This window comes from Bubalus kerabau, chromosome 1 (assembly GCF_029407905.1).
Source record: "Bubalus kerabau isolate K-KA32 ecotype Philippines breed swamp buffalo chromosome 1, PCC_UOA_SB_1v2, whole genome shotgun sequence".
Taxonomy (NCBI): domain Eukaryota; kingdom Metazoa; phylum Chordata; class Mammalia; order Artiodactyla; family Bovidae; genus Bubalus; species Bubalus kerabau.
The window spans coordinates 136,378,538-136,406,334 of record NC_073624.1 but is presented as its reverse complement, the minus strand read 5'-3'; the positions used below and the strand labels follow the sequence as shown (position 1 = coordinate 136,406,334).

Genomic DNA, 27,797 nt, shown 5'->3' with positions numbered 1-27,797 from the left:
TTTAGATCAGCATGTATCCTGGGCCTTTTGCCATGTAATTTAACACATGTATGGGCGCCCCTAGAGGCTCAGATAGTAAAGAATCTGCCTGCAATGCAGGAGACTTCGGTTCTGTCTCTGGGTTGGGAAGATTCCCTGGAGAAGGGAGTGGCTACCCATGCTAGTATTCTTGCCTGGAGAATTCCACGGACAGAGGAGCCTGGTGGGGTACAGTCCATAGGGTCACAAAGAGTCAGACACGCTGAGCAACTAACACTTTCACTTTCTTAACCTTATATATCTACATATAGAGAATTTATAACATACCAGAGTCTTATTTTATGGGCATTTGAATTTTACCAATCAGAAATACTGTCAAAATATTCTATTTGAATTAAAAATCCCATAAAATGTACTTATTATAATATGTGAGTTAAACATCTACTATTATGCTACCTAGAGAGGTACCCAGTTACCCCAGTGGTCATATCAAGCCAACAAGAAAAAGAACGAATTAATCAAACAGTGCAGAGAGGACTCGCTATTTATTTGGAAGAACACAGAGCTGCTAACCTCACACCACATATGACAAGAAATATCATGTGGGGTTATATGAATAATCAAGTTAACATGTCTGCTTCACATATATCAAACGAGAGACATACCTGCCACAGTGCTCAGTTCCAAAAGGAATTTACTTATGACAGCATAAAAGCACAATGAAGCAGAAATACTTAACTTTCAACTAGAAGAATAATTTTATTTCTAATACTGAGCCATTATATAGGAGTTTACAGGAATAAAAAACACTGTGCTGCTTATTCTCCAATAGCTCCACCCTGACCTTCCCCTCTACGTTCTCTGTGCCCACATGGGCTCACCTGCAGATGGCATCTGATTGGGTTCCAGAAATATGGTCCATAATTTTGGAGATGACAATATCTCCCATGAGATGGCCCCTCCTCCACAAGAGCAGCAGCTCTTATTGGGCTCTGGTTAACACCTGCTTTCATCCTTTGCCCTTATAGACTTAGAAGGGTAATGGCCTCCTGGGGACACTAATCTCTAGGTGCTTCAATATCCCTTGTTTCTGGCAAACCACTGTAGTAAGTCTGCCATGAAAGTCTTCTTAGTTGGATCAGAATTGTTTTTCACTAGAACCATGGCTGATACAAACAGCCCTCCCTACATTAATTTGTCAAAGAAAATAATTCATCTCTAAAACTAGAACATTAACACCAGAACATTAAATAGAATATTAACACTTCTATTAGAAAAGAATTCATTTGAATCAGGTGAATGCCTTCAGTGCTAAATAACAGACATCTCCAAGAATAAACAAGAAGCCTCTTTTGTCCCAGTATTTGAATTAAATACTGAGCAGATAGCAGGTCCAGAAAGAGTTGTGCAGTTCAGTGACAGTATTTCTGAGTCAGGTTTTTCCCATCTTGTGTACTGTTCTCTTCAGGCTATTGCCCTACCAGGCCACAACTATAATCTAGTATAACATACAGCCATGAAAAAGTTCAGCAGATGAGAGACAATCTGTTCTCATGTCATGACAATATTTTATCACTGAGTTCTTTCCCCGAAGCACTGAGAATATTTTCCAAGTATCTCATTATTCACCTGTCCATCCCAACAAAATCACTAGAACAGAATACTCATGATTAACTTAGACTAATATGGATTTACCCCTAAATCATCTGGGGAAAGGATGGACAAAAAGACAAAACATGGCCCAACGAGGAGGAAGCAGGGAATGGCTATTGGGGGGCAGTGTTTCTTGGAACTGCTTATCAGTGTTTTCCAAAGAAGCAAAGAAAACAGTAGGACAAAGGAGAGAGAGATAGTATATTACATTCTATTAAATTAAATACAAATACATAGTTCCTGAGTTACATACAACTTGGGTTACACACATCATGCCCAAATAGATACAGCAATAAAGCACCAAGAGTAGAACAGAAGCATTTCATTATACAACGCTACTTTATTTGCCGAATACCGTGAGCATTACTGTTCATAACTGATGTTAACCTTTGCAAAATTTATGTAATTATCATTAACAGCATTCACATTATTGACTGACCCAAGGCAGCTGAATAACCTCAGGAAAATATTGTTTGGCCTTTTTATCGAAGTGAAAGCTCAGTAATAATGGCCATACTCATTCACATACGCCAGCAAAATTAGAAGAAAGGTAAGCAACAGGTAGTAAAACAGCATATACTGGCCACATTACAGAGAGTCTCTGGTAGTACTGAAAATAGCATTGATGCATAGGTAGTTAAAAACCTCCCAAAAAACATATTTTGGCTTCTTTTTTTGAAGAGGCCATTCAGCAGTAATGGACAGAGCCATTTATCTATGGAAATGGGAGAAGGGGTATGTGGCTAGTATTTTAAATTTGCCAAATGTATTTGCATATATACACAGTGATGTACCACTGTAAATACTCCCACTAATGCCACACTACCAACACAATGGCACTGAACGTAGGGCTGGTCACAGATGTATAGTACTACGTCATTATATAATATTCATCATGCTGATTTAACAATACAGATAACCTAAAGAACAAAGATAATAGCAAAACACTGTGAAATAATTAGGAAATGATGAGTGTTGAGGATGTATTATCTTTGTTTTTTTAATATTATTTACCTGTAAATTAATACTTTAAAATAATGACTGTGTTTAACAACTGGTTCATAAAATTCCTGAAAATTTATCAGCACTGCTTGCAAGTTAGTATAAACTTACTGCAGCACATCACTGTGTATTGGTAAGTGTGTATAAATACATTTACATATACAAATATACATAATTATTACAACATAAAAAGACATTGATGGTATCTAGTGTGGGAAATGTTAATATAGACTATAACAGTTAATTAAGAGTTTAGATTTTCTCTTCATAAGCATGTTAGGCTCTAATATACCAATCAAGAATACCTCAAATTTCTATGATATTAGCATACCCACAAAAGGCCTGCAAACATCAAGGACTCTTCACATAAATGTTTAATGCTGTTGCCATTTAATGTCTTTAAACTTCAGACTCCACTGTGAATATGACTGCAAATGAGTATCATCTATTATATTAACAATAAAATTTTTGTATCACATCCAGAATATGGTACTACACAACATAAATTCTAGACAAAGGTGTTTTTTTTTTTCACCATATTATGTAACTGAATTTCCCTTCACTATAAATTTTCTGATGAAAAGTTTTACTTTTTTTGGAAAGCTTTTACATATTCAAAACATGAATAAGATTTTATTCTAGTACTAATTATCTGTATTACAACAAAACCTCACTCTCTAAAGGAATTTGTGATATTCTTTGGGTTTCATTCATCTCATTTTAAAAACCTGTATAACATATTTGAAAGCATGGATGAAGGCTTCTTAATGTTCAGGATGCTGAAAGAGCTTTCACCCTTGTGTGAATTCTCTGATGTTTAGTGAGTACTGACCTCTGACTAAAGGTTTTCCCACATCCATTACACTCATAGGGTTTCTCCCCTGTGTGAGTCCTCTGATGTTTAGTGAGAGCTGATTTCTCACAGAAGGTTTTCCCACACTCATTACATTTGTAGGGTTTCTCTCCTGTGTGAGTTCTTTGATGTACAATGAGGTTTGATTTCACACAGAAGGATTTACCACATTCATTACATATAAAGGGTTTCTCTCCTGTGTGTGTTCTCTGATGTACAGTTAGGGCTGACCTGTGGCAGAATGATTTTCCACATGCATTACATTCATAGGGTTTCTCCCCTGTGTGTGTTCTCTGATGTTCGGTGAGGTTTGACTTCACACAGAATGTTTTCCCACACTGCTTACATTCATAGGGTTTTTCTCCTGTATGTGTTCGCTGATGGTTGGTAAGATGTGGTTTCTGACAAAAGGATTTCCCACATTCAGTACATTCATAGGGTTTCTCTCCTGTGTGTGTTCTCTGATGCTGAGTGAGGTTTGACTTCTCCCAGAATGTTTTCCCACATTCACCACACTCAAAGGTTTTTTCTCCTGAGTGAGCTCTTCGAAGTTGGGTGAGATGTGACTTCTTGTTGAAAGTATTTCCATTTTCATTGTGCTCATAAGGTTTTCCCCCCATGTGTACTATCTGATGTTTAAAGAGAGCTGACTTTTCCCATGTTTTGTGACTGACTTTATATTCATGGGGAATCTTTCTTGTGTAAGTTCCCTGATGGATAACAAAAGTTGAATTGCCGCAGAAAATTTGCCCATATTCATTATATTCATAAGGACTGTCCCCTGTAAGAGCTCTCTGATGTCCGAATCTTAAATCCATATAGAAGGACTTACCACAAATGCTGCATTCACATGGCTCCATTTCAAAATGAGTTCGCTGAGATAAACTAAGCTTCAAACTTTGGATGAAGGTTCTTCCACATTCATTATATTTACAGTGTGTCTCTCCTATCTGAACTTTCTTATTTGTGAAAAAGGCTGCCTCTCCATGGTTGCCTCTTCCATTTTCATTATACTCAAAAGGCTGGTCAAAAATTGACTGAGTGAGATCTTGTCCATGATTGAGGACATTCTTTTTTTGATTATATTTATAAGATTTCCCTCCAGGAGGAGTTCTGTCATGCCCAATATCAAGGAACAATTTCTCATATACATTAAACTCATCAGGCTTCTTTCTAGAATAGTTCTTTCTGTTAATAATTAAGCCTGAAATATTTTTCAAACTCATTTCACATGAGTCACATATTTTATATAGAAAATCGCTTGAAGGAATGGAGTCTGTACCTAGATTTAAAGTTTTCCTTACTCTGTCACCACTATCTGTATTTAATGTTTTGTTGCTGGTGAAAGCAAGTTGCCAAAAATGTTCATCTTGATTTTCCTGGGTGCTCTCTATTAGGTCATCAACTTTCCAGTCTTCTAGAAATGAGAAAAATAACCACATCTTATGAATCCTAGTACATTTCTAATTGAATTCGACTTTTACACAAATGCCCTATTACACAGTCAGTTCTTTTGCTTTAGGCTCAGTTTTCTGGTGTGAACTAAAATCCAGCATACATTTTTCTTTACTCTTCTGGTTTGAGTGGAAAATAAAAACATGCTTCAGTAAAAATAGGGGAAGGAAACTGGCAATAACATTTAATACTTTATTAATACACACTTTAAAACTAGACAGAAAAAGGTGAAATACATTCGAAACACGGAACCAGAGAGTGGCTGATTCAGAAATCAGGAAACTTAAGAGAATGGAGTGAGCCCAACAGAGACATTGAACACTGAATATCATTACACTGAAGATTAGTAGACAAGGGCTTTCAGAAAATGAACTATGTTTGGTGGAAACAAAACAGTCGAGTACTAACCCCCTCAGACACTGATTACCTGGTGTGATTCCTACTAGAGTACTCACTTCTACTCTACACATCAACACCAGACTAAAGTTCTGAAAACACCAACTGCCTCAGGTTCAGAAGAATAGTCTGATAGCCCAGGATTCCTTTAATTCACATGGAATAATTATAATAAGACATGGTAAGCAAGGGATGGAGATTTTGTAAGAGTTATTCATTTAGGCAACAGGAAACTCCAAGAACTGGATGAGTTTAACAAGAGAGGTTTTTTTTGTTTTGTTTTGTTCATTTGTTTTTAAAGAAAAATAGACTGTTTGAGAAACATATTAGAGGATGAACTCAGTTTGACAGAGGCAGATCATGCTTTCTTGTCCTTACCTTCCCACAGCTTGATTACTATGGTAGGAGCCTCACTAATGTGCATGTTACTATTCCTTTTTCCCATTTGATATATGAACATCAAAACAAATTTCTGAAGGTACCTACTTCCTCATGCTCTAAAGGACAATGCTTTAATCCAGACTCTAACTCTCTATCAAGCTGTGATTTGCAACAACACAAATGCCCAACAGGAAATACAAAACAGATGATGGACAGACCATCTCTGCAAAAGGACCAGGCTCATTCTGTGGACTCACAGCTGTTAATGAAGTTGTCCCAACCATCAAGGCATACATTTCTTTATTTCAATCTGCTGCCTTACTTTCCCCCAAAACAATTTTGTTCCTGAACCAATACTGATCTTTAAGTCTGCTTTCATATCTAAGTTTATCATTTACATCAAGGTTTTCTGCTTTCATATCTAGACTCATCTGTGGCTTTTACTTACAGATGAGACCTATAACGATCATATTTTTCTATTAATATATGGTTCTGAGGCCTTCAATAAACTTTATTGTAAAAATTCTTGGCTATTCTTTACTGTCCCTACTCAATGAAACTGGCTTCCCAGGTGGCTCAGATGGTAAAGAATCTGCCTGAAAAGGAGGAGACCCAGGTTCGACTGCTGATTCGGGAAGATCCCCTGGAGAAGGGAATGGCTACCCACTCCAGTATTCTTGCCTGGAGAATTCCATGGACAGAGGCCTGGTGGGCTACAGTCCATGGGGTCACAAAGAGTTGGACATGACTGAGTGACTAACTAGGTGAAACAATATTAATCATATGTTAAAAAAAAAAAAAAAAATCTAAAACAGTCCTGAGTCCATGGCTCCAAAGACTAACTGATAATAGTTACTTGACAAACACAAATTAAAACAAAAACTGAATTCATATTATGAGTTCAAGTCACAATTCTGTAAGTCCATTAAAAAATATTTGTGCAGTTCTAGCTAGATATTTAACAAATTGCTCATTCTCAACAACACACCTTTTACGTAATTACACTCCAGCCTTGGCTCTCCTTGGGACCTGAACATCCTCCAGGAAATGGTACTTTAATTTAAAACGACAAACCACAAAAGTAATAATAAAATAACAAAGCCAACAAACTCTACAACACCCCTATCATTTTCAGTCTCTACCTGCTGCCTTTAGTAGTTACTACCTGTTTAATTCACTGTAAGATGAAACAAGTCCATTGCTCAATGATACACCCTGTGTCATGACCACAGTCTAGGCAGGTGTTAGCAAAATTCTATTTCCTCTGACTTCACTGAGGAGACAGGACATTTATGATTCTTAAAAACTGATGTGCATATGAATTATTTTCAACCTGTACTTCAGGATAAAATAAGGGAATGTGCATTTAGTAAAAATACTATAGAATGCTTTCTGAATGGATGAAAAACAGTGATCTCTTCTAAACTTGGTTCAACAAAGTAATTATTAAAATATCAGAATCAGGAAAAGTATGAAAGGAAAGTATGGATACTTCTAGTTCTGGCCTCAACTATGTACTTTATACCATATATGGTGTGTATGTATATATATGTATGTGTGTGTGTATATATAGATATATATGTATATGTATATATGTATAAATACATATACATATGTAATATATGTATATATATATATCTATATATACTGAAAGTGAAAGTCGCTCAGTTGTGTCCGACTCTTTGTGACCCCATGGGCGATACAGTCCATGGAATTCTCCAGGCCAGAATACTGGAGTGGGTAGCTGTTCCCTTCTCCACGGGATCTTCCCAACCTAGGGATCGAACCCAGGTCTCCCACACTGCAGGCAGATAGATTCTTTACTAGCTGAGCCATGAGGGAAGCCCAAGAATCCTGGAGTAATGTATATATGAAACCTATTCCATCTCAGATTCTAATAATTATCTTAAGCTTCTCGTTGGGAAAACAACATCTCAGCAATGACAGAAACCCTAAGCAACAATCATATCATCAGGTATGAGTTTTGGGGCTACAGATGCTAGTGGATTAGGGTTATAAAATACAGACTATTTAAGTTACAGCAAAAAATTGATCACTAACTTAAAGTAAGTGAAATAATAATAACGCTTTACCCTCTGAGCCACTAGGGAAGCCCAAAATAATAACAAGAAGCCATTATTATAGACCATGCAATGTTTAAACACTTTGCATACCCAATTTTAATTAAGTTACTTAAAAGGCAAAATAAACCAAAGTGAAAATTATAGAAAAAAGAGAAAATATTTAAAAGTGAAATTTAAGACATAAGATAGCATGAAGTTTAAAATGAACTCTGAAGAGCAGTAAAAAAGATACAGATATGTAAAACAGCACTAGACTGTGACAGTCACTGAAAAGAGATTTTGATTTCATTTATTAATAAGGATCAACTTTGTTAGGCTAGTGAAAGATAAATTGGATGCTTTAGGTAGAAAAAAACAACAACTAGGAAGATCAAGTCAGGTATCAGTGACAAGTGAGAAAATGAAGAGATGAATATGAAGAAGATGGAAAAGAAAATAACATTAGGAATTTGAAAAAACTAGTAACAGGGGATAACAGGTTTAGGACACTGAACCCATGGTTGCCATTTAAGGTAGTAATGGATGGCTGAATGTTCCTTATTTGACCCCTGGGAAACCAGGCTCTCTACTTTTCAAGTGACTCAGACTGTTCCCCTCATCTCCTCTAATGACAAGATTTAGTGGATTTACACACCTTGTAAAAGCAGTACTGCACCACAACTACCTCTCTCATTTACAAACAACCACTCTCTAGAAAAGGGGTCAGCAAACTCTGACTGTAAGTTTGTGGGCCTAGAACTAAGGATGTTTTTAAGTTTTTAGAGGGAAATATAAGAGTGAGGAGGAAGAGAAAGAAGAGAAAGATGTAAGAGGAGGAAGAGCAGCAGCAGCAGCAATTGAGACCATGTGTGGCCCATAAAGCCTAAAATATTTACTGTATGGTCTTTTACAAAGAAGTTCTATGTATGTCTCTCCCAGAGTCTAGCAGTTATCCCAAGCTTCTTGTGACCAACTGTACTAACTCTCCTCTAATCACTCCTCCAAATTTTTTCTCTCAGTAAATGGTACTCTAAGTTATCAGGTACTGGAAACAAATCATTGAATTCATGCTCAACTCCTCCTTCTTTCACACTCTATATCCAACCCAGTAACAAATCCTCTTGGCCTCATGTTCAAGATATATGTACAAATGCACCGTTTTTCAGCATTTCCAACATAGCCTGAGCAACTAGCTTCTCTCCTCTGGGTATACAATACCATCCTAACTGGTATTCTTTCCTTGCTTGTGCTTAAGCACCATCCACCCATCACATGGTCACAACAGAGAAGTCAGAGAGAGTCTTTTAAACTGTAAATCCAATCTGCTAGCTTAATTTGATTTATATATACTGAAAAAAGCCTGAGGATTTCCCACATCACTCAAAATAAAATTAATATATCTACCACAGTCCATGCTACTTATGACATCATCTCCTACCAGTCTCCCCCATGCCCACTCACCTCCAGCTACCATGACATCCTTATACTTCCTCAGATACTCTAACAGCACACTAGTCTGACAAGTTTAACACCAGCACCTGATGTTCCCTCTGCCGGGAGTATTCAGAATCCACAGAGCTCACACTTTAATTTATTAGAGACTCATATCTATTGTGTACCTCATAAAATATATTCTCTTGAAGTGAAGTGAAAGTCGCTCAGTCGTGTCCAACTCTGCAACCCCATGGACTATACAGTGCATGGGATGCTCCAGGCCAGAATACTGGCATGGGTAGCTGTTCCCTTCTGGAGGGGATCATCCCAACCCAGGGATTGAACCCAGGTCTCCTGCTTTGTAGGCGGATTCTTTACTAGCTGAGCCACGAGGGAAGCCCATTTTCTCTTGAATTCTATATATTTGATAACAAATAGGATGTTATCATTCTCTAACCCCCTTTTCACTGCTTCAGCTCTTCACAGTACTTACCACCACCCAACACCATGTGTGTGTGTATAGCACATACATCTTCATACACACACACGTATGCTTTTTGTCTCTTATTGTATTACACACTCTGATAATAGGGACATTCTTTTAATTATGTATAAACATAATTGGGTCATATTGAATGCTCACCATATATGTGTTAAATGAATATATTAAAGTATTACATGAATCATACCATCTAACAAAAGATGCCCAAAGACAATAATGATGGAAGGTGGACAGTTTTAAAATAATCAAGAAAAATTATCTCAGATGGAGCCAAATGGGTTTGGATTATGGATATAGGTAGATGACTCTAAAATGTCAATGAACAAAGGGAAGCATTTATGAGTGAAAGTGACATACAGAAGAATGTGATTAAGGTAACATGAGTATGTGGGCCAACTGTCAATCACTTTCAAAGGTCAGGGGTTGGAACCATACACCAATGGCCTAAGATCTCATTTCCTCTGGCTTCCATCTGCCTGTGAACTCACTAACTCACCTGAGCAGCACTGTTTTGGGAATCTTTCCTCTAGTATCCAAGGCTCTTCTCCTTGCTCGATCTTGAAGATTACTTCTGGCTTAGTAATGCAATTCCCTGTAAAGAGAGTAACACAGGACTATGGCTGAACAGTCTGGCTTCAGGAACTCTAAAAAAAATGATGGGGAAGAAAGGTACAGCTTTGGGAGCTATCTAAAAGAGGTGCCTAAATAAACCAATTCCCAAGGAGGTAAGACTACAGCATACTTTATAGTGGGCAAAAGGGACTAGTCATTTAGGGCCTTGAATCTCCATCAGAAAATTTCACAGGGAGTTTTCACATTTCATCAGCTAAGAAATGCATGCTACTGGTAATCATGTGGAAAAGAATTCTTACCTACTGAGACAAGGTGGCTATAATTTTCAAGGATCACGTCTCTGTATAATATCTTCTGAGCAGGATCCAGCAGGTACCACTCTTCCTGGGTGAAGTCCACACATACATCTTTGAACGACACTTGCTCCTGTAACAGTACATTCCTTTTCTATAAGAAATTGTCAGAGCTATACGAGTGGAAAATATTTAAAAGAATGACTTTGCCAACAAAGGTCCGTCTAGTCAAAGCTATGGTTTTTCTAGGAGTCAGGTATTGATGAGAGAGTTGGACTATAAAGAAAGCTGAGTGCTGAAGAATTGATGCTTTTGAATTGTGGTGTTGGAGATGACTCTTGAGTCCCTTGGACTGCAAGGAGATAAAATCAGATAAAATCTGAAAGGAAATTAATCCTGAATACTCATTGCAAGGACTGATGCTGAGGCTGAAGCTCCAATAAGTTGGCCACCAGATGTGAAGTACTGACATTAAAAAAGACCCTGATGCTGGGAAAGATTGAAGGTGGGAAGAGAAGGGGATGACAGAGGATGAGATGGTTGGATGGCATCATGGATGCAATGGACATGAGTTTGAGCAAGGTCTGGGAGTTGGAGATGGACAGGGAAGCCTGGCATGCTACAGTCCATAGGGTCACAGAGTCGGACATGACTGAGCAACTGAACTGAAATGAATCTCTTTAGTTTACTAAAAATTTAGGGCTGCTTTATTTAATGCTGGGCTTCCTTGGTGGCTCAGCTGGTAAAGAAACTGTCTGAAATGTGGGAGACCTGGGTTCGATCCCTGGGTTGGGAAGATCCCCTGGAAAAGGGAACGGCTACCAACTCCAACATTCTGGCCTGGAGAATTCCATGGACTGTATAGTCCATAGGCTTGCAAAGAGTCGGACACGACAGAGCGACTTTTGCTTTTCTTTAATGCTATACTATGTAGGATAAAAGTAGTATCTTGTATAAATTGAGTTTCCATGAGAGGGTGGAATGGTCCTAGTTGCTACAAATATTATTCTCAATGAGGAGACATACACATTAACAAGTATTAAACTGGAAACTGTAGGAGCTAGCACTATATAAAAAGTAGAATGGGATGACCAAGAAAAAGTTATTTCATATTATCTTTTGCATTATGAAGTTAACTTTCACTAAGGAAGTAAAACTTTCAGTTGTTAAAATGAAAAGAAGGATTAAAACTAATATGTTATGGGCCCTAACCAAGCTCACTCATGTCTCATTAAAGTGACCGGTTCTGTATTCCACCTGCCCAGCAGAGAAAAGGATGAATACTCTCTACTTCAGATAATTTTTGGAGCCTCTCCTAATATCTGTGTTGTTAGATATAATGCTCACCATCCAAAAGAAACTTTCACGTTATATGAAGACACAAGGCCAAAGGAAAAGGACAATGAAAGCATAACCACAATGGTTGTTTGAGGAGGTCTTACAAAAAACTGAGAAAAGAATAGAAGCAAAAGGCAAAGGAAAAAAGTAGAGATATACCCATTGAATGCAGAGTTCCAAAGAAAAGCAAGGAGAGATAAGAAAGCCTCCCTAAGTGAACAATGCAAAGAAATAAGAGTAAAATAACAGAATGGGAAAGACTAGAGATCTCTTCAAAAAAATTAAGAGAAACCAAGGGAACATTTCATGCAAAGATGGGCACAATAAAGGACAGAAATGGTATGGATCTAACAGAAACAAGATATTAAGAAGAGGTGGCAACAATATACAGAAGAACTATACAAAAATATCTAAATGACCCAGATAACCACAGTGGTGTGACCACTCACCTAGAGCCAGTCAAGTGAGCCTTATGAAGCATCACTATGAACAAAGCTAGTGGAGGTGATGGAATTCCAGCTGAGCTATTTCAAATCCTGAAGGATGATGCTGTGAAAGTGCTGCACTCAATATGCCAGCACATTTGGAAAACTCAGCAGTGGCCACAGGACTGGAAAAGGTCAGTTTTCATTCCAATCCCAAAGAAAGGCAATGCCAAAGAATGCTCAAACTACTGCACAATTGCACTCATCTCACATGCTAGTAAAGTAATGCTCCAAATTCTCCAAGCGAGGCTTCAACAGTACGTGAACCATAAACTTCCAGAATTAAAGCTGGATTTAGAAAAGGCGGAGGAACCAGAGATCAAATTGCCAACATCTGTTGGATCATAGAAAAAGCAAAGGAATTCCAGAAAAACATCTACTTCTGCTTCACTACACTAAAGCCTTTGACTGTGTGGATCACAATAAACTGTGAAAAATTCTTAAAGAGATGGGAATACCAGACCACCTTATCTACCTCCTGAGAAACCTGTATACAGGCAGGTCGATAAGCAACAATTAGAACTGGACATGGAATGGACTGGTTCAAAACTGGGAAAGGAGTATGTCAAGGCTGTATATTGTCACCCTGCTTATTTAATTTATATGCAGAATATGTCATGAGCAATGCCGGGCTGGATGAAGCACAAGCTGGAATCAAGATTGCCAGGAGAAATATCAATAACCTCAGATATGCAGATGACACCACCCTTATGGCAGAAAACAAACAGGAACTAAAGAGCCTCTTGATGAAAGTGAAAGACGAGCGTGAAAAAGCTGGATTAAAACTCAACATTCAAAAAACGAAGATCATGGCATTTGGTCCCATCACTTTATGACAAATAGATGGGGAAACAATGGAAACAGTGACAATCTTTATTTTCTTGAGCTTCAAAATCACTGAAGATGGTGACTGTAGCCATGAAATTAAAAGACGCTTGCTCCTTGGAAGAAAAGCTATGACAAACCTAGACAGCATATTAAAAAGCAGACATATTACTTAGCCTACAAAAGGTCTGTATAGTTAAAGCTATGGTTTTTTCCAGTAGTCCTGTATGGATGTGAGGGTTGGACCATGAAGAAGGATAAGCATTGAAAAACTGATGCTTTCAAATTATGGTTTTGGAGAAGACTCTTTAGAGTCCCTTGGACTGCAAGGAGATCAAACCAGTCAATCCTAAAGGAAATCAACCCTGAATATTCACTGGAAAGATGCTGAAGCTGAAGCTGCAATACTTTGGCCATCTGATGCAAAGAGATGACTCATTGGAAAAGACCCTAATGCTGGGAAACACTGAAGGCAGGAGGAGAAGGGGACAACAGATGAGATGGTTAGATGGCATCACAGACTCAGGACATGAGTTTGAGCAAGCTCCTGAAGATGGTGAAGGACAAGGAAGCCTGGCATGCTGCAGTCCATGGGGTCACAAAGAGTCAGACATGACTGAGTGAATAACAACATAGAGACTCAGATATTATAACACAAAAGAACTTCAGAATGAATTATAATTAATGTAAAAGAGGAAAATATGAACAAAATAAATGAAAGGATGGGAGAAGTCAACAGATACATGGTATGTCTGTTGTAGATAAAGAAGGCAGGCCTGAGACTGCTATCTTCTGAAAGATCTGCTACAAGGGTGTCTTGTGGCTGGTATCTGGGAATTTGGAGTTCATGATGGTTCTTACCAGTCCTTGGTAAGAATGGTTCACTGAGCCTGAACTGTTTGTGTGAACTATATGGTTTTTTTCTGCTCATGTACATTCCTTCTGGAGTCTGAGATTTTGTTATATGTTAAGCAAACAGTACCTACGTGACTAGCCCCTAATAAACATTTTGAACGCTGAGTGTCTAATGATATTCCCTGGCAGATATTTCACATTTGTCATCACATCTCATTGCTGTAGGACTTAAGCCTGTCCTGGGAAAAGTCTTAGGAGCTTATGCCTGGCATCCTCTACTTGGGACTAAACCCCAAGTATCATTTCCCTTTGCTGACTGTGCTTTGTATCCTTTCACTTTAATAAGTCACAGCCCTAAGTACAACTACATGCTGAGTCATCCCAGAAAATCACTGCACCTGGTGATAGTCTTGGGGACCTCTGATAAATGTGTATACAAACATGTACATGTACATACATACATTCATAAAATGGGCATTCCAAAGTTGAAAATTATAATATCTGAAATTAAGAACTCATTAGATGGCTTCGTATGTATCCAACAAAAGTATCAGAATACATACAGCAAAAAGTGACAGAACTGAAAGGAGAAACAGACAAATCTACAACCACAGCTGGAGACTTCAATACCCCTCCAATTGTCCTGAGAAATAAAGCAGGCAGAAAAGCAGTAAGTATATAGATGACCTAAACAGTACTGTCAATCAACATGATCTGAAATTTCTAGAATATTCCATCCAAAAAAAATAAGCCACACAGTCTACATTCTATTCTACCTCTTATGGAACATTCACCTAGATAGGTTATAGTCTAGGCCACAAAACACACCATAACAAATTTAAAACAATAGCTATCATAAAAAATATATTCTCAGACCACAATGGAATTAAAGAGAAATCAATAAGCAAAAGATAGCTGAAAAATCCCCCAAATACTTGAAAATTAAATAGCATATAGGTAAAAAAAGAAGTCTCAAAGAAAATTTTAAACTACTTTAAATGAAATGGAATAAAAATGAAAATATGATATATCAAAATTTGTGGGATGCAGTGAAAGCAGTACACAGAAGGAAATTTATAGCATCAAATGTATATATTAGAAAAGATTTTAAATCAATAATCTAACCTTCTATCTTAGTAAACTAAAGGGAAAAAAAGGCAAACTGAGCCCAAAGCTAGCAAAATAAAGGAATTTTTATTAAAATAAATCAGTTAAATGGAAAATGTGAAAAAAATAGAAAAGTCAATGAAACTGAAAGTTGCTTCTTTGAAAAGATCAATAAAAATTTTAAAAGCCTCCAATCTAACCAAGAAAAAAAGAAGCAAACTGTGAATCTCAGAAATGAAAGATTTACACTACTAATCCTAATGACATTAAAAAATAATAAGAGAATACTACAAACAATTCTGCCCCTGAAAAATTGGTAACATAGATGAAATTAAAAGACACAGCTATGAAATTCACACAAAGGAGATAGAGATAACATGAAAAGATTCATTTCTGCTAAAAAATTTAAATCAATAATTAAAATACTTCCAAAATAGAAAGCGCCAACCCAGACAGTGTCACTAGTGAATTCTAATAAACATTTAAGGAAAAACTAATACAATTCTCCATAATCTACTCCAGGAAATAACACTTCCAAACTCATTGTATGAGGCCAAGTGAAAGTGAAAGTGAAGTCACTCAGTCGTGTCTGACTCTTTGCGACCCCATGGACAGTAGCCTGCACCAGGCTCCTCCATCCATAGGATTTTCTAGGGAAGAGTACTGGAGTGGGTTGCCATTTCCTGAGGCCAACATTACCCTAATACCAAACTAGATAAGGATATTATGAGAAAAATAAAGATCAGATTATCTTTCAATAACAGAGATGCGAAAATCCTCAAACATGGGTAAATCAAATCTGACAATGTATAAAAAGAAATATAAACACAGCCAAGTGGAATTTATTGCAGGTATGAAAGGCTGGGTCAACATTTAAAAAAAAAACAAAAAACAAAAAAAAAACAAGAACAACATGATCCAACATATCAGGAAGTCAAAGAAGCAAAATGACACAATAATAGCAACTAATGAGGAAAAAACAGTCATTTATGATAATGAAAAAAAAAAAAAAAAAAACAACCTCTCAACCTCTCAGTAAACTAGGAATAGAGGGGAACTTTCCCAACTTGATGAAGAAGAGAACATCATACTGAAAGGTTGTTGCTGAACCACGAAAGACACCAGGATTCTTGGCCTCCGGAGGAGAAGAATTCAATCCGGGGCCAGAGATGAGGCTTGATCGCTCAGAGCTTTTGTGTAATAAAGTTTTATTAAAGTATAAAACGGATAGAGAAAGCTTTTGACATAGACATCAGAAGGGGGCAGAAAGATACCCACCTGTTAGTCTTTAGCTGGATGTTATATAGTTACTAGCAGTCTGTTAATGAAAGAAAGTAATGTCTCAAAACTCAGAGAATGGCACCAGGCCCCTCACCCACAGGATGCATTCTGAGATAATCTTGGCACCAGGGGGGTCATCCAAGGCCATAAAATGATTGACTTGAATCTCCTATAAAGAAGTTTCGTTTACATGGATTAGGAGAACAATGTATGAGGATAACATAGTGGTTTGTCAAGTCAGTTCTAAGCCTTTAGGTGGAACCGACTGGAAGACAAGAGTCTGGGGTAAATGTATAGTACATTAACATAGCTTAAGACAAACATTTCCATAAGAAAAATGTATTTGTTAGCTCAAAATTTGAGAAAAGTTAAGTTCAGGTGGAATCAGGTGTCATTATGGCAACACAGTATTTTAAGAGAAACCTCTTTTTAAATTTGTGTAGAGAAGGGGATCTCCAGTACTCTTGCCTGGAAAATCCCATGGACGGAGGAGCCTGGTAGGCTGCAGTCCATGGGGTCGCTGGGAGTCGGACACGACTGAGCGACTTCCCTTTCACTTTTCACTTTCATGCATTGGAGAAGGAAATGGCAACCCACTCCAGTGTTCTTGCCTGGAGAATCCCAGGGATGGGGGAGCCTGGTGGGCTTTTGTCTATGGGGTCGCACAGAGTCGGACACGACTGAAGTGACTTAGCAGCAGCAGCAGCAGAGAAGGGGAAAAAATATATCACTAGTTTGTTTCCTCCTGCTGCTTAAGAGAGAAATTAAAAAAAAAAATGTCTGATACTTGCAGGCTATTTCCTCCATTTGGAGACCCCTGGCCTTCCTGCCTGTTACCCTCTCAATACTTACTGTTGGGACTTGACACTTTTCCCTGAAATGCAGGAAAAGAGCAAGGATGCCCTGTTTCAAGACAATTATTCAAGTCCTAGCTAGTACAGAAAGACCTAAAACAAAACAAACAGAAAAACCTGAAATAAAAGGTAGATGATTAGGAATAAAAAATAAAACTGTCTTCATCTGAAGTCAACATGATTGTCTATGTAGAAAATCCCAAAGACTCTGAAAAAAGGAAAAGAATAAAAATCCTGGAAGTAATAAGCAAATATAGCAACATCATAGGATACAAGGTCAATATAAAAAAGCCAACTGTTTTCCCATATCAGAATAAACTACTGGAATTTCATATTTTGAATGAAAAAAAACCATTTACACCACCACCACCACCACCACCACCAAAAAAAGGACTCAAATATAAAACTAATACAATATATTACGGGGATATACAGAAAAACAAAAACTGATGGAAGAAATCAAAGATCTAAATAAAGGGAAAGACAGTCCATATTCATCACTCAAGACAATTCAGTATTGTTAAGATGTCAGTTCCTTCCAATATAATCTACAAATTCAATGCAATTCAAATTAAAATCCCAGCTATTTTGGAGATGCTGACAAATGATTCTAAAGTTTATATAGAAAGGTAAAGCAACTAGAATAGCCAATGGAATATGGAAGCAAAATGAGGATTTACACATTACCTGATTTCAAGACTTATACAAAGCTACCAAATAACATGTACAAATAACCAGATGTTCAAGCTGGATTTAGAAAGGCCAGAGGAACCAGAGATCAAATTGCCAACATCTGTTGGATCAAAAAAGCAAGAGAATTACAGAAAAACATCTACTTCTGCTTCATTGACTATGCTAAAGCCTTTGACTGTGTAGCTCACAACAAACTGTGGAAAATTCTTAAAGAGATGGGAATACCAGACCATCTCACCACCTCCTGAGAAACCAGTATATAGGTTAGGAAGCAACAGTTAGAATGGACATGGAACAACAGACTGGTTCAAAATTGGGAAAGGAGTATGTCAAGGCTGTATATTGTCACCCTGCTTATTTAACTTACATGCAGAGTACATCATGCAAAATGCTGGGCTGGATGAAACACAAGCTGAAATCAAGATTACTGGGAGAAATATCAATAACCCAGATATGCAGATGACACTACCCTTATGGCAGAAAGCAAAGAGAAATTAAGCCTCTTGATGAAATTGAAAGAGGAGAATGAAAAAGCTGGCTTAAAACTCAACACTCAAAAAATGAAGATCATGGCGTCTGGTCCCATCAATTTATGGCAAATAGATGGAGAAACAATGGAAACAGTGACAGACTTTATTTTCTTGGGCTCCAAAATCACTGTGGGTGGTGACCGCAGCCATGAAATTAAAAGACACTTGCTGCTTGGAAGAAAAGTGATGACAAACCTAGACAGCATATTAAAAAAGAGACATTATTTAGCCTACAAAGGTCCATATAATCGAAGCTATGGTTTTTCCAGTAGCCATGTACAGATGTGAAAGTTTGACAATAAAAAAGGCTGGGCTCTGAAGAACTGATGCCTTCAAACTGTGGTGCTGGAGAAGACTCTTGAGAGTCCCCTGGACTGCAAGGAGATCAAACCAGTCAATCCTAAAGGAAATCAACCCAGAATATTCATTGGAAGGATTGATGCTAAAGCTGAAGCTCCAATACTTTTGCCGCCTGATGCTAAGAACCGACTCATTGGAAAAGATGCTGATGCTGGGAAAGATTGAAGGCAGGAGGAGAAGGGGACAATAGAGGATGAGATGGTTGGATGGCATCACAGACTCAATGGACATGAGTTTGAGCAAGCTCTGGGAGATGGTGCTGCAGCCCAAGGGGTCACAAAGAGTTGAGCACTTTGAGTGACCAAACAACAACAACAAATATCCAAGACAGGGCGTTATTGGTGAAAGAAGCCCATAGCTTAATGGAACAGAATAGAGTGTCCAGGTACAGATCCACTGAAATATAGTCACCTGATGAAATAAAAAAAGGTATAGATGATGTATAATACTATGTAAGTTTTAGGTGTACAGCGTAGTGATTCACAAGTTGTAAAGACTATATTCCACTTATAATGCTTATATAATATTGACGATAGTCCTGTGTTATACAGTGTATTTTTATAGCTTATTTATTTTATACATAGCAGTTTGTACCTTTTAACCCCCTACCACCATGCTCCTCCCCACTTCCCTCTCTCCACTGATAACCACTAGCTTGTTCTCTGTATCTGTGAGTCTGTTTCTTTGTTGTCATATTCATCAGTTTGTTTTAGTCAACTGATTTTTGACAAAGCCCCAAAGGCATTTAAATTGAGAAAAGACAAGTCTTTTGACAAATGATGCTTCAACAACTCTACATCTGTGCAAAAAAAATGAACCTAGACACAGACCTTACACTTTATACACATGTTAACAAAAATGAATCACAGACCTAGATATAAAATGCAAAACTATTAACTTTCTATAACAGAGAAGACAGGAGATCTATGTGATCTTGGGTTTCATGAAAAGTTTTTGAATATAACAGAAAAATCACATTCCATTTTTAAAAAAATACATTGATTGGCTTTCATTAAAAATATTTTACCCTGCAAAAGTCATTTCTAAGAAAATGAAAGGACAAGCTATAGACTGGGAGAAAATATTTGCAACATATATATCTAATAAAGAAGTTGCATTTAAAATATACAAAAGAATTCTGAAAACTTAATAGTAAGAAAATAAATTGCCTAATTAAAAAATGGATAAAAAATGTGAACAGGTCAAGTAAAGACATACAGATAGTTCATAAATTTATGAACAAATGCTCAATGTCATTTGTCATTGTTGTTGTTCAGTCACTAAGTTGTGTCTAACTCTTTGTGACCCCATAGACGGTAGCCCATCAGCCTCCTTTGTGCATGGGATTTCCCAGGAAAGAATGCTACAGTGGATTGCCATTTCCTTCTCCAGGGGATATTTCTTACCCGAGGATCAAACCCACATCTGCTGCACTGGCAGGCGGATTCTTTATCACTGAGTCACCAGGGAAGCCCATTATGTGTATTAGGGAAATGTAAATTAAAACAAAAGTGAGATACCATAACACATTTATTAGAACCATTAAATCTAAAACAATGACAACGTCAATTTCAGGTCCAGATGCAGAACAAGAGGAATTCTCATTCATAATTAGAAATATAAAATGATACAGTACTTTTGTAAAATAATTGGGCAGTTTCAACTTTCTACAAAGCTGAAGTCTTAATATATGATCAAGTATTTTTAATTTCACACTCTAGCTATTTGAAAACATGTATCTATGTAAAAACCTACATATGTTTCTAGCAGCTTAATTCATAATGACCAAAAACTGGAAGGAACCAGGAGTCCATAGGTTAGTAACTTTGAAATAACTTATATATGTATGCTGGAATTGAACAATTAAGTAAATGAAATGAGGATGGTGGTGGCCAAAATGCTGGAATGGGAGTTATAGACAAGCAAGGGGACAAGGTCAGAATGTTTCAGGTGATAATGATTACAGCAGGAGACATTAGTGTGAACTAATACTTAGCTTAATATAAGTACAGATGGTTACATACTGAAATATTCATAAATATGTGTTGCTGCTACTGCTGCTAAGTCACTTCAGTCGTGTCCGACTCTGTGTGACCCCATAGATGGCAGCCCACCAGGCTCCCCCGTTCCTGGGATTCTCCAGGCAAGAACACCGGAGTGGGTTGCCATTTCCTTCTTCAATGCATGAAAGTGAAAAGTGAAAGTGAAGTCACTCAGCCGTGTCCAACTCTTAGTGACCCCGTGGGCTGCAGCCTACTAGGCTCCTCCGTGCATGGGATTTTCCAGGCAGGAGTACTGGAGTGGGGTGCCATTGCCTTCTCCAGATATGTGTTAGTATACATATATATTTTCTTGTTCAGTCAGCTGACAGGATCTATAAGGAATTACAAACCAATAGCATACTTAGCCCTCCAGTCTTGGTTTCTAACACTAAGCTCCAATAAAGGAAGCAGAGCTCTTCAGGGGAAAATGGCTTATTCTAGGGCAGGAAATATGAGCAAGGACTATCTTCTAGCATCAGAAAGTATAGAAGAAGTACTCAAACAGAAACACAACAATGGGGTTCGTTGAAAGTGCTCTATTTAATAACCAAGCTGGGACAAACAATTTGAGCAACAAAGTGAACAAGGTAGTACTGGACTATCATAAGTAAAAAAGTAACTAGCCATGAGTTCACATTGATATTAAACACTGACTGAGTTAATAAATATTAAAATCTCCTGTGCAGAATGCCTAATTTATGTGGATACTCCACTGAGAAGGAGGTGTGGTATAACCCCCGCTTCCTTCCAAATATCCAAACAGTATATTACGAAAACAGAGGGAAAAACGACTAACTTTACAGTGGAGAAAGTTAATACCGCACAGCTTCAGGCTGGTGATCAACAGTGGTACATCATTTTTTGAAAAGTGAAAAGTCACGTGAGAGAATTTACCCCTGATAAGACATGACCAAATGACACTTTACCTCCGTGGTCTTTCTCCAAGAAAACAATTACCCCAATATAATCATAGGAAAAACAGTAGACAATTCCCATGTGAAGGACATTCTACAAAACACCTGATTTATACTCCTCAAAACCGACAAGGTCATCAAAAACAAGGAAAATCTGAGGAATTGTCACAGCCAAGGGGAGCCTAAGGAAACATGATGACTAAGTGAAATGTGGTATCCTGAAGCAGAACACCTGCATGGGGAGGGGAGGGAAACCAGGAACAATTATCAAAAAACAAATGATATACAAGAAAATAATATTCTGTAACTTATACGAAAGATAAGCATTAGTACCACTAACATGCAAAGAGCTAACCAGACATTGAAAAAAAGAAAAAAAAGCCAGAAACCTAAGAGCAAAATGGGTAAAAGACATGAACAGATCACAGAAACATAAAAACAAGACATCTTTTAGATATGTGAAAAAAACCTTCAATCTCACTGAGCATTAGGATAATTACAGATGTAAACTACATAAAATACTAATTTTTACCTATCAGATGTCAAAATCCAAAAGTGAACCACATTATTTCTATGGGAGAAGCTGTGGAGAAAAAGCACTCTCATGCAATGCCAATGTAAGTACAAAGTATCTATAATCCCACCAAACAGATCAAGTTTATCAATTGTAGTCAACCCTTTGGGAATTTATATATTCCCAAATATCACTTCTGGGAATTTGCCTGACAGAATAAATCTCATTTCTGGGAATGTATATGATAGAATAAACCTAATGTACAAAGTTATTCATTAAAACATAGTTTATAGTAGCAAAAGGTTGGAAATAGTTAATTACTAGTTTAATAAACTATGGAACATTCAGAATTGAATTTCCATGTGATTATAACAAAGAAAGAAGTAATCCATGTTCTGTTACAGAAAGATTCCCTGGGACAAGCTGAAAAAAGAAGTGAAAAAAGCAACCAAAAAAGAAAGAATGGGAAACAGTGTTTAGACTCACTACTTAGTGTGGTTCTCTGAGCAGCAAAATCAGCTCCATCTGATTAGAAATGGACCTTCCAAGGCCCTACCCAGATCTACTGAATCAAAATCTGCATTTTAAGACATTGCCAGGTATGTACAGGTGCATCTAAACTTAAAAAGCCCTAAGTATAATAGATTCCCATTAAAATAAAAGAGGGCTCATACTTTCTTTCAACTGAATAAAGAAACACTGGAAGGACAAACAATAAACCAGAAATAATGTATACCTATAGCTGAGTGACAATACACTGCAGTTTATCTGGGACTGTCCCAATATATGCCAGTTGTTCCAGCATAATTGTTAATAAAACCTCACTCACTCTCAGTGAAAGAGACACAGTTTAGATGAGAAACAAATGTCACCCTACGTGGAGGAAGCCTAAGGTACAGAGAGGAAGGGATGTGAATTTTTACTTTCTCTGTATCACTTACATTTTTTTAAAAACCATGTTAATATACTAACAATTTTCAAGTATTTTAATTTTTAAAGACAAAAGTTGTCAGGAAAAATAGGTATCTGAGAAGAGCAGTTGTCTAAGAACAGAGAAACAATGGATAAGCAATAAACCCAGGGATAAGCAATGTTGGGGCAAAAGACAGAGAGAACTTCACGTTGGAAGAAGTTAGGAAAAGGGAGAACTAGGAGCATAGCGTCAAAGACAACGGAGGAGACTTTCAAAACAGACTACGCATAATAGTATCAAATGCTGCAAAAGGGTCCACTAAGACTAAGACAAAGACAAAAACTGGATTTGACTACAATTTGGTGACTTTTTCCAGAAATGATTCAGGTGCAGAGGTATTGAAGGAGCAAGACTGCATGTATTAGGTTGAAATTTAAGTGGAAATGCAGAAACAAAAGCCAGGACTATCTGCTACTGCAGCTAGAAACACAAATGAGCTGACACACGGTTTAATTAACCTTTAAAAACTTTAGAAAACTCATTTTAGATAAAGTGGGAATAAAAAAAAACTCACCTGGGATTTGTTCATTTTTCACTCTTAGTGGAGGAGGGAGAGCTGAGGGAGAAAGAAGGAAGTAAGAACTTGGCTTGTCCTGTAGTTTCTGGCTTCACCAGCCTACACAGCTCCACACACAAGACACTTACCTGCTCATGTGTGGCTCCCATTTATGTTGACCTTAGACCTGATACTTTTCACTGAGTGAATGTAAACTTTTGCTTCTTACTGATTTATTACCGGGTTTCCCTGGTGGCTCAGTCCAGAAAGAATGCTGGAGACCTGGGTTCGATCCCTAGGTTGGGAAGATTTATCACCAATTTAGGTTTTGTGACACAGAAAAATTAAAAACATGAGAGGATGCTTAACACAGAACAGTAAACTAAAGGATACACTAGGGATTTGTCATAACTGAGGTTCTAGGGGGTAAAAACACCTTCTCACTGTTCTTGTTTAGTCACTAATCCTATCTGACTCTCATCAGCGGACACCATTAATCCTATGAGATCAGATAATCAAAGAAACCTCTGAAAAAAGGGATGGGAGTATTTAAGGCAAGATTTATTTTTTAAAAAAGTTTGTTCTACGCTGCTTACAATTTTCAAAAGGATCTTTTAATAAAAAACTAACTCTAACCTAACAAAATGACAAAATGGGCTGTGGCCCAAGAATCTGCAGACCTGACTTTCAACTGTGATTCTGTCACTAACAAACTGCATGATCTGAGCCAGTCATCTTCTCGGGCTCATTTCTTTTTGCATCTTTCAATAAGAAACTGATAACCCAAAAAGGACCTGTCTGCACTACCATCCTGTGTGTCTGAGGCTAGGGGGAGCAGGAACCTCAGCATTTCTCTAAAAGCCATCAACAATGGAACACTGCTCGAGGGCAGCTAACCTCAGGAAAAAGTGAATGGAGAGTTAGGAGAGGAAGAGGTGTTAGGGACGGATAATGACAGAATTTTAACTATGGCTGGTGAGCCTTTCAACCCGAACTATGGCTTTACAAATTTCTAAAGAGGTGACATTTCCTGTGTAGCCTGTGTGCCCACCCCGCTCATCTCCAGCTCACCTCTCTCTTCTTAAATTTGTCCCAGACCTTCCACCATCACACAGCCTTCGATGGCTTCAGGACACCGTGTCATGATTATATACAACAAATAACAAATGAAGATATAACAAATAATAACTTAGGATCCGAGTAATGTTAACAGAGCCAGGAAAAGGCTTTGGTGGCTAGGTGGTCCAGCCCCTTCCAATCCATTTCACAAACGACTTAACGGAGGGGTCCAAGCTCCAGCCGCCTATACAGAACAAATACAACAGCAGCTGACAAAACGTGGGCGCTCAAAACAACCCAAAGAGGCAAGCACTATAAAGGTCTGCATTTTACAGATAAGAAAACTAAGTCTCTAGGCGGCAATCTGGTCTGGGAAATTCATTTATTTCTGGGCCCTGCAGGAGACAATGGTCTTCTACAGCCTCCCGGCTCCCCGTAAGCCTGGCGCAGGAGAGACGCATACGTCACTACGTGAAGTGCGCACAAACATGTCGCACAGGCGCAATCGCTCTTCCCCTACCTCCTACCCGACCCCCCACCCCCGTGGGCCCAGCGCACACTTCACGCACGCGCACTCCCCACCCGCGGCCACAGGACAGCGCCGCCCGCTCCGCTGAGGGGCGGAACACCTGCAGACCGAGTGAGCCTGAGAGGCCGCGTTCCCACACGGGACTCTGGCCCCTTAAGGCAGAAGCGCCCCCGCCTGCCGTCCCTTCAGTTCTGCAGACGCTGCAGACTCCCGGGGTCGCGCAGTGTTCGCGGGGCCTCAACTCACCACCCGGCACCGCTGCCTCCGCCGGCTCTCCCAGCCGCGCGGAGCCCGCTCGGCCCTCGCCCCCACCCTCCGGGGCTCACCCGCAGCTCCCTCGCCCGTTGACTTGGAGGCCAGGGATTGTTTCCCACGAGGGGCTGGAGGCCGCGGAAGGACGAGCCAGGAGGAGAAGGCGGGGATGCACATGCGCAGAGGGAGGGAACGGCGCGGCGCTGCGGGGTGCGGTAGCAGAGAGCTGGAACTTAGCTCCTGGGAGTTTGCTTTGGAAAAGTGGCTCTACCTTTAGAAGCATGCCTCACTCGTAAATTGTAAAAGTAAGCTAATAGTAGTACAGTACAACTAACGGTTTTTATGAAGATTTAGGATGTTTGTCTTGTACAAGCACTTAGGATGAGTTCCGGCACATAAATTGTTCAGTATGTTTCTTAAGATTATCTTTCCAAATATACACCATGCCCACTCTAGAAATCAGCTGGAGAGTTTCTGCCTTATTGACTGAACTGAGAGATTACTATCTGTTATACTCACTCCTGCTACCTGAACCTTGGATTCTGTCCGTGTCCTATAGATGTCAAAGCAGTGTGCATTTTTGACTAGACACATCAGGTGGTACATGAATTTTATTTATGAAAGTGAACAATGTTATTTTAGTTTTGATAAACTTTTCTTCTAGCAGTTTAGACAGCAAATTTATGTAAACTAAAATAATATCTGTGAGCAGCAGAGTTGTTGTCTGGAATGAGGAAAAAAGGGACCTAGCAGTTCAGTATTAATAAAAATTGTTCATATATGCGAAACTGTTCATACATTAAACTTACGGAAGAAAGCACTTTCTCATCTCTCCAAACCAACTATGTTTTCCCTGTAACCAAATATATATTCTTTTATGTGGGTATTCTCATGACATTTTTAACACAGTATAATCATATGAGCCTGTTTATGATGAACTTTTCATAAAAGAATATGTAGTTAATTCTTTCTGGTCAATGTCATTTAAATTTTTTAAATAACTTTAAGTTGCTCAGATTGGTCCCATGTACTCTTCACCCTGTTTCCCTTAATTGTTAACATTTTGCAAAACCGTGGTACATTTAGCAAAACTAAGAAAGTGATATGGGTACAATTCTAATGAAACTACCGAGTTTATTCGTTTTTCCATTAATGCCCTTTTTTACTGATTTAGGATTCAATCCAGGATACCACAGTATGTTTAGTCGTCACATGTTTGGTCTCATCCAATCTATAATAGTTTCTTGGTCTTTGTCTTTTATTACCTTCAGATGGTTGAGGACTAGTGGTCACATATTTTGAAGAGTGTCCCTGAATTTAAGTTTGTGTGATATTTTCTCCTGATTGGACTAAGGTTTTAAATTTTTAGAAATATCTCAGAGAGGATGTGTCTTTCCTATATATGAGGGGACACATGATTATCAATATAACTTATATTACCCTTGGTTACTTCGTTAAGGTCGTGTCTGACAAGTTTCTCCACTATCTTTAGGATTTTTCCCTTTCCAATCTATGCTTAGAAGTCCAGTGTATATACTGGTTACAAAGTCTAGTGCACTCAGTGGGGGCAGAAATAAGCTGCATCTCAAATTTAGGGTGATATTTTTCAACTGCCACATTTAGTAATAAATTTGGGTTGAGAACCTTTGAGGTTACGCAGATATACTCTTCCTGCTTAAAGTTTTGGCCACTAATTTTACCTTTCATTGGTGGATCTTGCATGCAACAGCTATTACTGTGGTTTTCCAATTGGTGATTTAATATTTCACCTCTTTTTTCTTTATTAATTGGAAATCTTCTGTAAGGGAAGATTTTCATTCCCCAAATTTATTTATAACATCATTTATTTATATCAGTATGGATATTTTATTCCCAACTGTTGGGGGAGTGTGTAATTTCCTCGGTTCTGTCTCAATGCAAAGATCAGAAATGGCAGATCAGTGTTACAGCTTTGTTACAGCCCAGTTTTATTTGGCGAGCAAAGGATGGTACATCCTGGAGGTGTGAAGACAGGCTGTCCCAAAAAGGACAGAGGCTCAATCTTGGCTCCTCTTTTTATAAAAATGTTTTGTCTCCTTCCGCTGAGCCTGTCCTATGTAAATTGGG

At 38.2% G+C, this 27,797-nt stretch overlaps 1 protein-coding gene across 1 annotated transcript; it reads right to left on the bottom strand.

The window, feature by feature from the left end:
* Nucleotides 1-505: 505 nt before the first annotated feature.
* LOC129658407 (zinc finger protein 248-like) lies at nt 506-25,391 on the bottom strand. Its single transcript, XM_055589397.1, has 6 exons — nt 24,923-25,391; nt 24,001-24,146; nt 23,870-23,911; nt 10,591-10,717; nt 10,215-10,310; nt 506-4,904 (listed from the first exon to the last, which is right to left on the bottom strand). Exons 3-6 carry the CDS (start codon nt 23,882-23,884, stop codon nt 3,406-3,408), a joined length of 1,737 nt encoding a protein of 578 aa, XP_055445372.1. The 5' UTR covers nt 23,885-23,911; nt 24,001-24,146; nt 24,923-25,391; the 3' UTR covers nt 506-3,405.
* Between the last annotated feature and the right edge of the window lie 2,406 nt (nt 25,392-27,797).

Bases quoted from the DNA above. Each gene is read 5' to 3' on its own strand.
- LOC129658407 (XM_055589397.1), bottom strand. The intron at 10,311-10,590 runs GTAAGAATTCTT...CTCTCTTTACAG, and splicing joins TAGCCACCTTGTCTCAGTAG to GGAATTGCATTACTAAGCCA. The intron at 4,905-10,214 runs GTGAGTTAGTGA...TCTCATTTCTAG, and splicing joins CCCAAAACAGTGCTGCTCAG to AAGACTGGAAAGTTGATGAC.